The following is a 15,885-nucleotide window of genomic DNA, read 5'->3' as shown; positions in this document are numbered from 1 at the left end:
CCCTAGGCCATTCGAGTGGGAGTGCGAGTTGGAAGCAGTGAGCTGGTACTTGGAAGCTGTCTGGGGTCTGGGAAGAGGATTGCAGCCTTGGCACCTCTGCTCAGGGAGCTGAATCTTTGCAGGGATTTCATTGCTATACTTCATTTGGAAGAACCTCTGTTGCTTTTTTTTTCCCCCTTTCCCACCATTTCTACACAAACGGTTATACACATGCTGCCTTGCTGGAGGCTTAGACCCTGGTGGGGAGACAATACCTGGAGTGCGGCCAGTGGTTGGGCTGGAGGTAGCAGAGGCACTGAACACTTTAACTTCCTTCCCCACTATTCCCCCCTGACCCTCCCCTCATAGTCACAATGGGAGAAGAAGAATCCAGCAGACTCAATGTCCCTAGTAGGGGTGGGGGGCCCCTGGCAGAACAGGTTAAAAAAACAAAAAAACTCCTAGGGTAAATCTCTCAGAGAGTGCTGCCAAACAGGGCAGGGAGACAACCAGGTCAAGAAGAGAGGTGGAGCAGGAGAGAGCAGGGAGAGAACTTATAGAGGCTAAGGTCAAGATGATATCCTCTGGGGTGGAAATTGGGATCTCTTTGAGGTTGATCAGACCTGGATGTGAAGAAGCTGTATCATTGGAAGCTCAGGGTTCTGGGCAACCCAATGACAGCATAACGGGCCAGGAACAGATGGGAGGAATGAGGGCTAACGCTAACGCAGCCAGCCACAGCCAGTCTGCCTGCCTCTGAATAGAATTGGCCTGGGAAGTGAGAGTGGGGAAACCAAAGCAACGGCCAGGGTCAGAGGGGACTGCACAATAGCTTGCAGAGCGGGTTAGAAACAGGACTGTCTTCCTGCTCTCTTGAAAATAACTGTCCATGGCTTCCATCTCTCCCGGGGGCTGGGCTAAGAAGTGGAGTGAAAGGTCTTGGAGATGTGTGGGCCTTGGGAGGCAGCTAAGGAGGCCTTGCCTCTGGTCTTACCTGCACCAGGAGAGAGCTCGCCCAGGGGGCGAGGTCACACAGAAAGCCCTGTGCTCAGTGCTAAGGATTCAGACATGAGTAATGAGTCTTTGCTACCTGGAAGGTGCACCCAGTCTCAAGGGGAAAATAAACATGTGCAAAAGTGACTTACAAAATAAGTACGGGGGTTTGGGCATGTGCACAGATAGGCCTATGGGGAAGACTGCACAGAGGAGAAGCCTTTTAAACTGCACTTTGAAAGATAAGTCAAAGTCAATCAGTCTGAGGCAGTGGAAGAACTGGGTTCCTCAGAAATAGCATCTACAAAGACCTTGCTGTTGTTGTTAGTTGCCATCAAGTCCATTCCAATCATGGTGACACCCCTTCCCCCATGTGCAGTGTACAATTCCTCCATAGGGTTTTCTATGTTGTGACCTTTTGGAAACAGATCAACAGGCCTTATTTCCAAGGCATCTCTGGGTGGGTTCGAACTACCAGCCTTTTGGTTAGTAGTCCAATGCACACACACTCCCCACACCCCGGGACTTCTATACAAAGACGTAGAAGCATAAAAACCCTTCAAGCTTAGAACACTCCAAGTAGCTTATAGAAGGTAAAGTGGGTGATCAGAAGTGCCCAGAAATAAGGCTGAGCATGTCAGTTGGGGTCTCACTGGGCAGAACTGGACCGTAGCACCCAGGAACGGGAAGTGAGTGAGAAGGATGTCAGAGCTGCTCATCAACCAACACTGCATCCCCTGCCATCCGTCCTTCCTTCCAGACGTGTGGCAGCATTTCCCTGCAGCTGTGAGCCTCAGCCTCCGGTCAGGAGGAGGAGGTGAGAAGAGGGCCGAGAGGAACAGGAGAAAAGGGGAAAATAGCCAAGTGACATGTGCAGAGCAGGGGAAACAAGGAAACAAAACCTGATTCTTCACGTTGATGAGGACAGCTTCCCCCACAAACCACCACCACCCTACAAAGCAGCCTCAGACCGGTGGCGAGTGGCATCTGTTGTACCTGAACAGACATGCTGGCCCCAGTGCAACTGCTCCTCTCCAGGCAGTTGGCAGAGTGTAAAGGGCAGGATGAGAGACAGGGCGGTCAGCCCAGGGTGAGTTGTGCTGGGGAGAGGGAGAGTTGGGAACCAGAGCTGGCCGGAGGTGCTGAGCACGCAGGAGGTCTTTGTTGGCAAGGATTCCTAGCTGTTCCTGGAAACGGGCATTCATCTTACCCAGACAAGCATATAGAGAGTGAATGGATTCTGTGAAGTAGAAGTCAGGAGGTATGGGCAGCTGTGGCCTGAGACCTGGTAGAGTCAATAAAGTAGAAGGTGAATTTCAGGTTCTTATTCAGGTTCTTATTGTCCCAAGCTGTGTCCAGTAGTGAGAGGCCTGGGAAGGGCCTCTCCCTCACTGCTCCTCGGTGGCTGCTTCTGGCCGCAGCACAGAGTTGCTTTCTAGGAGCACTCCTGAGGATGGGAGGGAGGGTGGGGAAGGCTTTGAGGAGGAGGAAGAAAGAGGACTCCACTGGGAGTCCTCAAATAATGAAGACTTTGTATCAGGGACATTGGCAGGGCTGAGTTATGCCTGTGCATGTGTGTTTCAGAATTTTGAGGTATATATATATGGGGTTGGAGTCCTTGGCTGGTATAACCACTTTGTGTTCAACTACTGATTGAAAGGTTGGCAATTCAAGTCCACTCAGCAGCACTGTGAAAGAAAGGCCTGGTGATCTGTTTCCACCTGAAAACCCTGTGGAGCATATTCTGAAGCACATGGGGTTGCCATGAGTCTGGATTAACTCAATGTCAAAGGTTTATAGGCGCAGGAAATAAACCCACTGTCAAGTTCAGAGAGAAGCTGGGAGAGAGATTTCATCATTGCGTTTGAGTGTTGTTGTTGTTGTTGTTATGTGCCGTCGAGTCGGCCCCGACTCATAGCGACCCCTCCTTGGGTTTCCAAGGCAGTATCACTACGGAAGTAGGATTGCCCAACCTTCCTTCCGAGGAGTGGCTGGTGGGTTTGAACCGCCAGCCGTCTGGTTAGCAGGCAAGTGTCTTAGCCACTATGCTACCAGAGCTCCTTTGAGTTGAGTAGAGGAGGCAAAAGGCAGGTAGGAGACATCCTAATAGTATGGCAGTCTGTAGTCTGCAGTGCTTACTCCAGAAACACCTGCCCTCCACTGTGGGGCCTGCTAGGCTCAGCCCTCTCTTGAAGGGTAGGCTTCACAGAGAAGATTTTAGAATCTTTCTCCTTGTGGCAAAGGCCCTGCCACAAGCACCTTTAGGCCATCAGCCCCAGGAGAGGTGTGGGGCCTGGTAGGGACTCCAGCAGCTAAAGCCTTGAGGAACAGAGTATAGACTGGAGAAGGAGGGGCGCAATAGCCTGATTCTTCCCCAAACCATCAGGACTCGGCTGATTCACTCTTTATTCCTTCCCAGGAATTTGAGGGTGAGCTGGGGCAGCTCCTCAGATGATGGGGTCCTCATGCACCATCTCCTCAGCTCGGCCCATGTCATTGCCCTTCTCTATTCCTCCAGCACCCACCCTACCCCTACACACACATACACATATCATCCCTCCAGGAAGAGTTTGCCATTTGGCAAATAATAACAACAGCCATCTGGGCAATATTGTACAACATTCAAAAACATGCTCACACCCATTGTCTTCTTTGATCCCTACTCCAACCCTGTGAGGTATAAGGGCCAGTATAAAATTTCAGGAGACTGAGGCTCAGAGAAACTTGGTACCTTTACCATTTATTATCATTATTATTTTGCTGCAGGTCACATGGTTTAGGGTGTGCACTGAGGGAGTGGGGAGTCCAATGTAGATAAAGCTTCTGCTGTGTTGTATGTGCTTGACTCTGAAGGGCATTATGTCCAAAATCTCACAGCAGTCCTGCATTAGCCCCTATTCACAGATGAGATAACTGAGGCTGGGAGGTCAGGCATGTTCAAGCTTGCTCAGTGACAGAAGTGTCTGAAATCCTGTTTAACTCCAAGTCCAGTGGCCATACCGTGGGTGCTGGCGGACATGCCTTAACTTCCCTGGAGGTCGCCTGCTCTGGAGAAAGGCCCCTGCTCTCCAGTGACAGGCTTTTACCTAGGACCTGCGGATATGGTGGTGTGATGTGGAAAAGATGGAAGATACACACACACACACACACACACAGGCTCTGGAAGAGGGTGGGGATGGGGTGGCAACAGCTGAACCAGGTCTCTATCCCTCAGAGCAAATTTAGATCCAGAGATGATCCTGAGGAGTAGGGTGTAAGGGAAATGCTTGAGGGTGAGAGGCTCTGTACCCTCCAGGAAAGAGAGGTCCCAGGTCTGAAAGGTTGGAAAAGAAAGGGAAGGAGGGAGCCTAGGCAGGCTCCATGGGCCATGTCCAGCGGGGACTATCTTGTCCAGCTTGCTTATGGTTGAGAAACGTCCATACACACATTGTGGCCCCAGGGCCACAAAGGAGCAGGTGGGACCCTGAGCAGATGACCAAGCAGAGAGGGGGCTATGTACCTGTTAAGGAAGTGGGTCAGGTGTGGGGTGGGGCTGCATGCCAGGGAGGGTATTAAATGAGCTTCCAGTTCATTTGCATGTCCTAATTAACCATAAAATGAGCCCCAGGGACAGAATTAAGCTGTCAGTTTCTCTCAGCTTATCTCCACTATCTCCTCACATACACACTCTCTTTCTGCTCACCCTCATCTACACATTCCTGCATCACTTAGGCCCCGAGCATTTCCATTCACTTCTTCTCTCAGTTTCAGTAAAATATAGTCTCCATCATTGTCACCACAGGTACCCAGAAAGTGAGGAAAAAGTGAAACTTATGGTATGGTGGGGGGGTGGTTATTAAATGAATTGGCCATAATCTTCCTTTAGCAAAGCATAACATAGTAGGTGGGTATTCCATCAACCCTGTCGAAATTCCACCACGGGAGAGTCACATTCCATTTATTATCCATGCAGGGGCATGGATAATCTGGGGAGGACAGGTTTTGTTCTTCTTTCCTTTGATTTGGCTTTGGAGCAGATATGGACAATTTGTGGGATAATACAAAAAGACAAGATTGGGTGTCAGTTGGAGGTGTTTCAATCCTAGCTCTGGTGTTATGTGACCTTGGACAAGTTATTTAACTTCTCTGAGCCTATTGTTGTTGTTATATGCCATCGAGTTGTCTCCAATTCATAGCAACCCCTCCTTAGGTTTCCAAGGCGGTATCTCTATGGAAGTAGATTGCCCAGTCTTTCTGAGGAGTGGTTGGTGAGTTTGAACTGCCAGCATTCTGGTTAGCACTCAAGTGCCTACCCATGTAAAATAAGAGTTATAATAATAACCCCTTACAGGGTGTAGTCTCAGAAGGAAGTAAGAACCCAAAAGTGAGGGTGGCTAAATCAAAACCAAATCAAACCAAACCAAACCCACTGCTATCAAGTCGATCCAGACTTATAGTGATCCTAGAGGACAGAGTAGAACTGCCCCATACAGTTTCCAAGGATGTAAAGTTTTATGGAAGCAGACTGCCACACCTTTCTCCTGCAGAGCAGCTGGTAGGTTTGAACCCATGACCTTTTGGTTAGCAGCTTAGCGCTTTAACCTTTGTGCTACGGGCTCCTGAAAGTGCCTCAAAACAAAACTAAACTAAACTAAAAAGACCCAAACTCCTGCCAGAGTTGATTCTGACTCATAATGACTCCCACTGGGTTTCCAAGGCAGTAAATCTTTACAGAAATAGATTGCCCCATCTTCCTTCCAGAGCAGTTGGTGGATTTGAACCACCAACCTTTTGGTTAGCAGTTAAATGCCTTTGACACTGTACCACCAGAGCCCCTTTGAAGGCGCCTAGCACCTGTGAATTATGTTGGCAGCCAGTATCACTTCCAACTTGTTTTGTTCTGGCCCTAAAATGAATTTTCATTCCCTTGAATCCCTTCTAACTGTTAAGAGCCTGCTTGTCTTTTTCACTGTTCCTCTTTGAGATCAGCAGTTGGGCCTTTTTCATCACTCCGTCCTTAGTTCCTAGCACCATGCCTGGCATTGGGCGGTGTTCATAAGTTTGTTCAATTTACCTGAACCAGTACGTCCACAAAACAGATGAGTTGCAATGAATGGCCAAGAGCTAACTTGGTTTCCTATAGAATCATTCTAGACATGTGGCTGGCGCCATTTTGAATAATTTGCCTGATGGCCCAGGGCTCACTCTTCTCATGAATCAGCACATCAGTAGATGGAATCTTCACAAACACATTTTACACACACACACACACACACAAACCAAAGGCAGCCACAGCCAAGATGCCTTCACTCAGACTGAAATGTCCGAGTTCTATGGAGAGATACAAATGTTGGTTACAGGCCTGCTCTTCCAGAAAGGGCTAGCTCATGGCAAACTTCAAGGAGAGGAAAGGATTAGAGCTTGGAAGCCAGACAACTCTCTGGTTCAAATCCTTTTTTTTGCCAGCAGCATGATCCTGGACCTCTTAAATGGCCTTTAGGAACCTTCATGTATCTAGAAAAAGATAAAACCTTCTAGGGTCATTCTCAAGATTGAAAGAGATATTGTGCAGATTGTCTGGCAAACAGTGGGTACTCAAAACAATTGGTACCCTTTTCCGCTTCTGGTAGCTTGCCCCACCAGAAAGTGAACACGTACCGTTTTACTGCATGGGAATTTGAGGGTGCCCCTAACTACTGCTGCTATGCTCCCTACCCCCAACTAGAGCTGCAGAGCTACTTACTGTAAGTCCCTCCCCCCACCTCTGCCCCTTGGGGGTCCAGAATGCAGGCAGAAGAGCTTTTCTTGTTCTTATTTTTCTTCTCCAATTTGCTATTAATGCTCTGAGGCCAGGAAGGCGTCTTGCCTCTAATTGCAGCTGTCACACCCCATCAAGCTGTAGGGAGATCAGCCCAGAGGGGGAAAAGGGAGGGGAAAGGGAGTGCCCTACATGCGGCTGGCCGGCCCAAACACGGACCCACATTGTCTTTTCCCAGCCAGTGGGGTGTTCCCAAGCTGGAGTGGGAGGGGTGCTAACTTCCCGGGGGTGGGCCGAGGCGGGCCCTTGATCTGTGTGGCTGTTTCCCTGGGCCACGTGCCCAGAGAGGCTTTAGAAAAGCTTTAGCTGCTGCCACCAGTGATGGGAGCTGAGCTGCTGTCCCAGCCCAGCCCCCTTGGCCCTGGCTGAGGGAAGATGAGGCCAATGCCTGTACCCAGGGCAAGAGAGGGCCCTGGTAAGGGAGCCAGGAGTTTAAGAATGAGTGGAGATTTCTTCTGGGCTCCTGGAGGAGTCTCTGAGAGGCCCAAATAGTTAAGCCCTTGACTACTAATTTGGTGGTTCAAATCCTCCCAGTCACCTCCAAAAGGCCTGAAATCTACTTCCAAAAGATCCACTGAAAACCCTACGAAGAACGGCTCTACTCTGAAACCGATGGAGACCTAACTGACTCAATGGCAACTGTCTTGACTTGTGTTCTGGGGCTCCTGGAGCTGGGGCTGGGGTATTTAGGGGAGGGAAGGTGGTGGTTCTAAGTATTGTTGGAGGGGCGTGTGTAACTCCAGGCCTTAGCTTCTACTCTTGAGTCAGATCTGGACAGTTCTACATCCTGCCAGTAGTATGGTCTTGGACAACAGTATATCTAGGCTTATTTCTTCATCTGGGAAACGGGGTTAATACTTATTTCCCTTACTTGCCTGCTTACCAATGCAGTAATGGATAAATGAAAGGGCTTTCAAAAGTGTAATGTGCTCAACAAATATTATAATTTCTCCCTCTGTGCTTTTTGAAAGACTGAAAAGAGTAACTAGGGCTTCTCCAGGTCCCTGGGTGGTACAAATGATTTATTTGTGCCCAGTTGGAACCCCCCCACTGGCACACTGCAGGAGAAAGGCCTAGTGATCTGCTTCTGTCAAGATGACAGACAAGAAAACTCTACGGGGCTCAGTTCTACCTTGTAACACATGAGGTTGCCATAAGTCAGAATCAACTCAATGGCAACAGGTTTGGGTTTTTTTTCTCTGGGCCCAGGTCTGGGCTGAAATCTCAAAGGCAGTAGGAAAGGGTGGGAAATGGGAATTTGCCTCACTGCTTCTCTAACTCCAAGTAGGGTTGGGGGTCACTACCTTGCCTTGCCAGGGAAGCAAACATTATACAGCTGGGGACACCAAAGACAAGGTTTTTACTGAGGGCCTCTATGGGCAACCTGAGGCCCCAGTGCCCTTTTCCATATAGAATGTTCAACTGAAGTCTTTAGGGACAATGAAGGAATGCCAGGGGGAAAGATATGCCTAGTCTCCTCTCCCTGTTCCTTCCCTGATGTCACCTCCAGCCCCAAAACGAGCACACACAAATACATGTAATCCATGAACTCGCACCTCACCCACCAATCAGCCCCTGCAACAGCCTCTTCCAAGCACAGGCCATTAACCCCACACAAGACTTCTTGCTTGGAGACCTAGGGGCCTGCTTCTGCCCTTCCCTCTCCTTTCTTGGGGAAAAGAACTTGGAGTTGGGCATTTCAAAGCCATACTGCCATTCCACCCTCCTCCCAGGGTCATGGCATCTTCACCTGGGCCTTTCAAATCCAGTCAACTTTCTGTCTCTAGAATTCAGACCCAAACAGCTGTGTTAATATCAAAGCCAGAGGGTGATGGTTCCAGGGCCTTGGGGCAACTTGTGGAGAGATTTTCCCCTCGCTTGGGTTCCCTGATGCCAGGGAAGGAGATATGTCCAGAGCTCTTGGAATGACTCCTTTTCTTGACCTTCTGGGAGCGTCCAGCTCGGAGCTCAGAGGCCATGGGTGTCACCCAGCCGGGCTTCTCCTTCAGCAACCGATCCCGGTCAGGCCGCACACTACGCAAGAACTTCCTAAAGATGTTTGCTGTTAGGGCAAACCTGCGGCCCAGCTCCCGGAGCTGGCCTCTCCCCCCTTTGGGCTCACTAGCCTCCTCAGTCTCTCCCTTCTCCCCACCCTTCTCCAGTTCTGGTAAGTCCAGCCAATTGCCCACCAGGTCTGCAAAGACATTGTCCCCTAATACCAGAGGCTGTCGGTTCCGGCCCCGGGACATCAATGTGGAGGTCCAGTCATCTGGTTCCACATGCTCTGGCCCCTGCTGGGCACAGCTTTGGTACTCTGGCAACTGTATCCTGGGCAGGGGGGCCACCTCCCTCCCACAGATATTCTTATGGTGTGGAAACTTGGTGGTGCTGTCAAGAGTAGTTTGGTTGGAGGGGAAGCCAGCCAAAGGCCTGGTGGGGCCCCTGCTACCCTCCCATCGAGGAGGCTCAGGCTGTGTCCAGGGGCTTTCAGAGCAGCCGGGGGCAGGACCCCTTTCAGAGATCTCCAGCTGTTCCAATGCTGTCTGCACCTGGAGAAGTTTCAGTTCCTGCAGCGCCCCCATCATGCTGTTCATCTGATCCTGCAAGCCATCACCCACCTCTTTCATGGACATCTGCAGGGAAGAGAGAAAAGACAGGGCCAGTGAGCCACATGGTAGGGGTGGGACTGCCCCTGAATCTAGATCCTTCAAACACATATCTCCGGGCCCACTCCAGCCTGCCACTGGCCCACCTCTGTACAGCCTAGTACAGTGCAGATCAGTGCTGGGCAAGGAGGAATTTTTAACACTGACGTAGCTAGATAAAGGAAATAATATTCTTCTTAGCTAACAAGCTAAGGCAGGCACTATCTTAAGTGATTAATATATGTATATATTAATTTATACTTAGTATATGTGTGTGTGTCAGAAGGAAGGTTGGGCAATATACTTCTGTAGAGAAACTGCCTTGGAAACCCAAGGAGGGGTCGCTATGAGTTGAATTGACTCGACAGCAGTGAGATGTGTGTGTTTATGTAATTGATGCTATTGAATTGTGTTGTTGGCAAAGAATATCGAATATACCATGCACTGCTAGAAGAATGAACAAATCTTCTGTGGAAGAAGTACAGCCAGAATGCTCCTTAGAAGCAAGGTTGGTGAAACTTTGGCTTACTTATTTTGGACAAGTTACCAGAAAAGACGAATCTCTAGAAAAAGACATTATGTCTGGTAAAGTAGGGGGCTGGTGAAAATGAGGGAACGCTCAAGGAGATGGAAGGCACAATAGCAAAAACAATGGATTCAAACACATCAAAGAGCAGAGAAATTGCGCAGGACCAGACAATGTTTTGTTCTGTTATACATACAGTCACCATGACTTGGAGCTGACTTGAGGACAGCTAACAACAACATACTGATCTCTATTAATTTATCCAATCATCACAACTTTCCTATGAAATAGTTACTACTGTTGTCTGCATTTTAAAGATGAGGAAACTGGGGCACCAAAGTAATTTGCCCAAGGTTAGATAGTAAAAGATGGAGTTGAGATCAATTTGAAGGTGTACAGATGTTGTAGTTAAATTTGTATGTCAACCTGGCTGGGCCAGGTTGAGTGGCTGGGCAGCTGGTGGTAGTTATTCCCCATGATGAGACTGGCAATCAACTCCATGGTGAGATCTACCACAAGCAGATGAGTAGCTGCCTTTGGGATGTGGTCTGCTTCCTGTATATAAGGAGAAGCCTTGGGAATGGTCTCTAGCTTATGGAACGTTTGGACTCTGCATTAGCTGTGTCATTGTTCAGCAGCCTGCCATGCTCTGCCGACCTTGGGACTTTTAATGGACTTAAATTAATGGCCTGCTGTGTGGTTTGGTAACATCGAGACTGTGCCTTTTTGTCAATCTTGGGTTTGTTAGTCTCAGCAGCCAGCAGCTGTCTGAGTGAAGAAACGCCTCTAGCTCCAGTGGGCCAGGAGCAGGAGGCAGAGCTGAATCCCAAAGTTGAGGGGCTTTCACCAGCCCCTAAAGCCTGGAACTTTGAACTTGGACTTAAAGCCTCCAAACTGTAAGAGAATAAACTCCTGTTTGTTTAAGCATCCCATTTGTGGTATATTCCTGTCAGAGCGCCACTAGGTAACCAGAAGAACTGAGATGTAGTAACCATCCTTGCCCCTCTCTGAGTCTCTGCAATCCTCCCCTGAGATGATGACGATGATGATAGAAAGGGCAATTTGTGAGCACTGACTATGTCATCACAGGAACTATGCTGAGTACTCTGTGCCTATCATCTCATGTCATCTTTATTTATATCAACCCTCCAAACCAAAGTCACTGCCATCAAGTCAATTCTGACTTATAGTGACTCCCATTGTGTTTCCAAGGCTGTAAATCTTTACCGAAGGAGACTGCCTCATCTTTCTTCCACAGAGCAGCTGGTGGGTTTGAACCACCGACTTTTTAGTTAATAGTCAAATGCTAATGATTAAGATTACTATGCCAACAGAACTCCTTTTATCAACCATATGAATGGGTTATTCTCATTTTAATAAATGAGCAAACCATGGTAGCGATACAGTAACTTGCCTAAGATGATACAGCTCAGACTCCAACACAGGACTCTCTCACTCTAAATGCCACAGTCTAAATGACTTCCTTGAGATGGCTGGACAGTGACAGTAAGGCCATTCTGTCCTCTACAAGGCACAGGGTGAAGGGGACATTAAGGAAAGATGAGGAGCTAAGACTCCCCAAGAAAAACCTCTATGTCTGGGGTTTCCCTAGGTGCTGTAAGCATATGTCCAGTCAGGAGAGAGATAAGGAAGCCAGAAAACTCCTGTTTGCTGGCAACCCTTACCCAGCTCTTCCCAGGCCTGCTTCTCCCTCTCAAACACCTGTCCTCTCTCAGCTGCTCCAACTTGGCTCCAACCCTCTTCCTGCCTTCTTGGCCCAATTGGCTCCACTACCCTGGCCAAGCCAGAGCAGGAAACTGGGGGCCAATTCTCCCAGTCCCTTTGTGAGTGTGTAAGGTTTGAGTCCCGGGTGCCAGCTGGAAGGGGCTGAGAGACTGACTTGGGTGACGGCCGAGTTTGGAGGCTGGGGAGGGGAGGCTATGTCTGATAACATTCACGAGGTTCTAGTCCCTGGGCCCAAGCTGCCTCGGTCCCCGCCAGCTCCCTCCCCAGATCCTGCTCAAGTTACCAACAGCAAACCTTGTATGTGGGGACCATCTGTTGCTTAAGCCCCCCAGAGACCCACGGGATCATCTTACCCCTCCACAGGCTTGTCTTAATGCATAGATCTAAGCCCGGAGGGTGGAGGGGTGGAGGGACTGGATGGGCAGGCCAGTGAGGCTCTGCGGGGCTGAACTGACAGCTGACCCTCCGAGGCCTCTGTGTCAGATCCTCTCTTGTCAACCTTGGGGGGTGGGGCAGGTCAGAGCAAACTCTCTTGAGCCAGTGGAGGTGGACTGAGTATTCCTGAGGTTGTCCATGGTTGCCCATGCTCTGTGCACCTTCCCTAGAACAGGGCAAGAAAAAGTGGTGGGTGGAGGCCCTGCGGGTATGGGATTTGCCAAAAGGCTTGGGCAAGTGTGCTCATCTGATGGCAGCAAAAGCAAAAGGCACAGAGCAGGTGGGGTGGCTGTGCTTGCTGATGGCCCCTTGCTCTGGCCTTTTTGCCTCCACCTCCTTGTCCTCTTCTTCCCAAGGCCTACACTGCTCAGCTGCAGCTGGTAAGACTCAGAGCAGAGTCAGTCAACTCTAAGCCTCAAATCAAACTCATCACTGTCCCCTCCAGCAAACTGCTTCTCTCTCACTTTCCCACTTTCTTTGCACCCTAACCTGGAACCTCAGATTCATTTGTCTTTTCCACTCAACCACTCCTGTTCCTAAGCCTCCCTCCCTCTACTCGGGGTTGACAGGAGAGGATCTGACACAGAAGCCTGAGAATGCCAGCTGTCAGTCCTGCCCTGCAGAGGAGCCTCACCTGATTGCTCTTTCAAGTGCCCCCAAGCCTCCAACTCTCTTAATCATGTGCTCTGCTGGAGTCTTCCTTCCTCAAATGCCTCACATCTTCCCTTCCATCTCTGGAATGCTTCAGAGCCCTTCCAGCCACCAGGCCCATGAAAGCCTAATCAATCTCCACCCCACCCCCCCCACTGACACACCTCTAATCATGTCACTTGCTGCTCAGAAGCCTCCAGTGGCTCCCCACTGCCCTCAGAATAAAACCTAAACTCCTTGGTCCTGTAGCTAAGACCTTTCGTGATACAATTCCAGCTTTCAGTCATGGGCATATCCTGATTCCATGACACATGCCCTATACTCCTGTTAATACCTCTCCTGTGCTACTGCACATGTTCTGCCTCCCTGCAGTCCTGCTACTTAACGCTCCTCTGTGTGCACACATACTTTGTCACTCATAAAACAGTGATTGTGCATCCACTACTTGAGGGCAGGGACTGAGATGTACACATCATGATGTCTCCCCAGAGCCTAGCTGGCACCTTGCACTTGCTACATACTCATAAAACATATATTGAGTACCACTGAATACCTCACATCATCTTTTCAAAGCATTTCCAACCTTCAGACAATAACTCACTAGAGTCAGGGCCCTTGCTCAAAGTTTCATTTCACCAAGAGGGAAGGAGTCTGAGCTGGTAGGCTTCCTTCCAGAAGGCTGAACACAGTCCAGGTCAGAGGCAGTGGGAGGAATGAAACGACCCCATTCAATCGCTTCCAGTGTGGAAAAATCCATAAGAAATAATGCTGACATTTTGTACAGTTTTCCAGGGAGAATGAATGCGTGGGTATGCATGAATTTGGGACTGCCTGTAAAACAGAGGCCCCATTTAAGTAAACAAGGGCTGAAATTGCACCCGTATGGAAAATAATATTCTGCATTGGTTAAGATGGGTTCTGGAGACAAATTGAGCAGAGTTCAAATCCCAGCTCTGCCACTTATTAGCTGTGTGATAGAGGCAGGTTATTTAAATTCTGTTTCTCAATTTTTCCATTCTTTAAAATGGTAATAATGGTTTCTGCCTCATAAAGCTACTGGGCTGATTAGGTAGTGTATCTGCATGACACAGAGAAAGCATTGGGTAAATTTTGGTTCTATATTAATTTAAGATCTATGCATTTGCCTTCTACTACTAACCTAAAGGTTTGCAGTTCAAATTTACCTAGCTACACTGCAGAAGAAAGGCCTGGCAATCTGCTTCCATAAAGATCACAGCCAAGAAAACCCTATGGAGTAATTCTACTCTGTAACATATGGGGTCACCATGAGTTGGAATCAACCCAAAGGCAACAGTTTTTTGTTTTTGTTTTTTTAATGCTCTTCCTGGTAAAACTTAACACATAGTAATGACAGGATTCCATTCATCATATCTGGTCTAATCAAGAAGAAATGTCTCTCTTGTCCTGTCCCGTCTCCTCCATCCCCACCCAACACATGGGAAGGGGAAGGAAAGGAAAGGGAAGCCTCATATCCTCTTGCTCATGCTCACAGCTCACACTGAGCTCAGTCAGTCCAGCACAGTGTTGACCCTGACTAGCAAGAAGGCAGCTGTGAGAGGGATGAGAACAGAAGAAGGAAGTCTGAACTGTGGGAAACTGGGAGGTCCAGGGGGAGTAGGGAGGCAGGAGCATCATCTGGGTCTCAACTGAGAGGGGAGCCAGCAGGATAGCCTTTCCCAATCCCAAGAGGAATGATGTCACCCATGGAGAAAGAACCAGAGGGCAAGTTGCTTTCCTTGTCCAGAGCGTGGGACTTTCTCAGATCACAGGACTTCTTGCCTCAGGAATCAAAGAAGAAGAAGGGCAGTGTGGGATAGGGGGCAAAGGAGAGGAGCAACTCAGAGAAAATCCTGAGCTAGAAATAAACACTCTGAAATCCCAGTCTCCAGGCTGTTGGATAGAGTTCCTCCCTGGCCTCCCAGTGACTCACAGCCTCAGGTTCTTCCCCAGGACATGAGCCACCTCATATCAAACTTGCCTTCAGGGGTCAGGTAAAGAAATCACAACCATCAAAAAAATAAAGAAATGAATAAAACAGTTATCGCTGAGGAACCCCACGTGTGTCAGAGTAGACTTGTGCTCCACAGGGTTTTCAGTGGCTGATTTTTTAGAAGTAGATCATCAGGCCTTTCTTCTGTGGAGCCTCTGAGTGGACTCAAAACTCTTGATTAGCAGCTGAGCACATTAACCACCAGGGACTCTTTGAAGAAGTCCTAGTAGGGTCTAATTGGTGCTGATTTCCCCTTAGTTTCAGTGAGATGGAGCTAATGGCTAATGGTCCTCTCCCATTTTCCCCAAGCAAAGTCTCTCTCTCTCTCACACACACACACACACACAGCTAACCTACTCCACCATCAAAAATAATGTCCTTAATAAGCATATCCCAGTGAGGTCATGAGACTCCCTTTTGACAAAGGTTATGAAAAGTCTTACCACTCTCTTAGCTCCATATCACCCCAGTCTGTTTCCCCACATTCACTGAATCTTGGGCCTCAGACTGTTTCATTAAAAATTTTTCTTCATGTCAAACTATAGTCTCCCACTGCAGTTTAAGCCAGTCCTTCATTCCTTTACAGGACCAGAGCTAGATGGCAGCTGGGTTTCCTTTTGGGATTTGAACCCCATATTGCAGACAGGAGACCTGGCTAGACATCCTAGCTGACTACTAACTCGGCTACATGACATTGAGCAGATTCTCCAACCTTTTTGTGCTAGAGTTTCTGAGTCTATAAAATAATAACTACTCACATGTGTGTGGCACTGACCCTTTCCTCTACATTGCCTTACCTGAGCCCCAATCACTCTAAGAGGCTGATGTTACCCCCATTTTTGGGTTAGGAAACTAGGGATCTGAGAGTCTCTGTGTTTCCCAAACCTCCTCTATGATTTTCACCATATCTACATATGACCTCGTCTACTATTTCATATTTTATTTACTCTACTGTTAATGAAAATAATATTGGAACTTGTATGATGTGTATATCACTTGCTATAAATAGACAGTATTCATATATATATATATATATATATATATATATATATATATATATATTGTTGTTGTTATGTGCCGTCGAGTCGGCCCCGACTCATAG

General features: G+C 48.5%; 1 protein-coding gene across 1 annotated transcript in view; it reads right to left on the bottom strand.

Annotated features, from left to right (window-relative positions):
* Positions 1-8,559: 8,559 nt before the first annotated feature.
* The window catches only part of INKA2 (inka box actin regulator 2), a 39,268-nt gene continuing 31,942 nt past the window's right edge, over positions 8,560-15,885 (bottom strand). Inside the window, exon 3 of the mRNA XM_042782078.1 lies at positions 8,560-9,402. Within this exon, the coding sequence (XP_042638012.1) occupies positions 8,560-9,402 (843 nt within the window). The remainder of the gene's footprint in view (positions 9,403-15,885) is intronic.

This window comes from Orycteropus afer, unplaced genomic scaffold (genome assembly GCF_000298275.1).
Source record: "Orycteropus afer afer isolate SDZICR_OR568_19922 unplaced genomic scaffold, OryAfe1.0 scaffold00010, whole genome shotgun sequence".
NCBI lineage: Eukaryota > Metazoa > Chordata > Mammalia > Tubulidentata > Orycteropodidae > Orycteropus > Orycteropus afer.
This window is presented reverse-complemented; position numbering and strand designations above follow the sequence as displayed.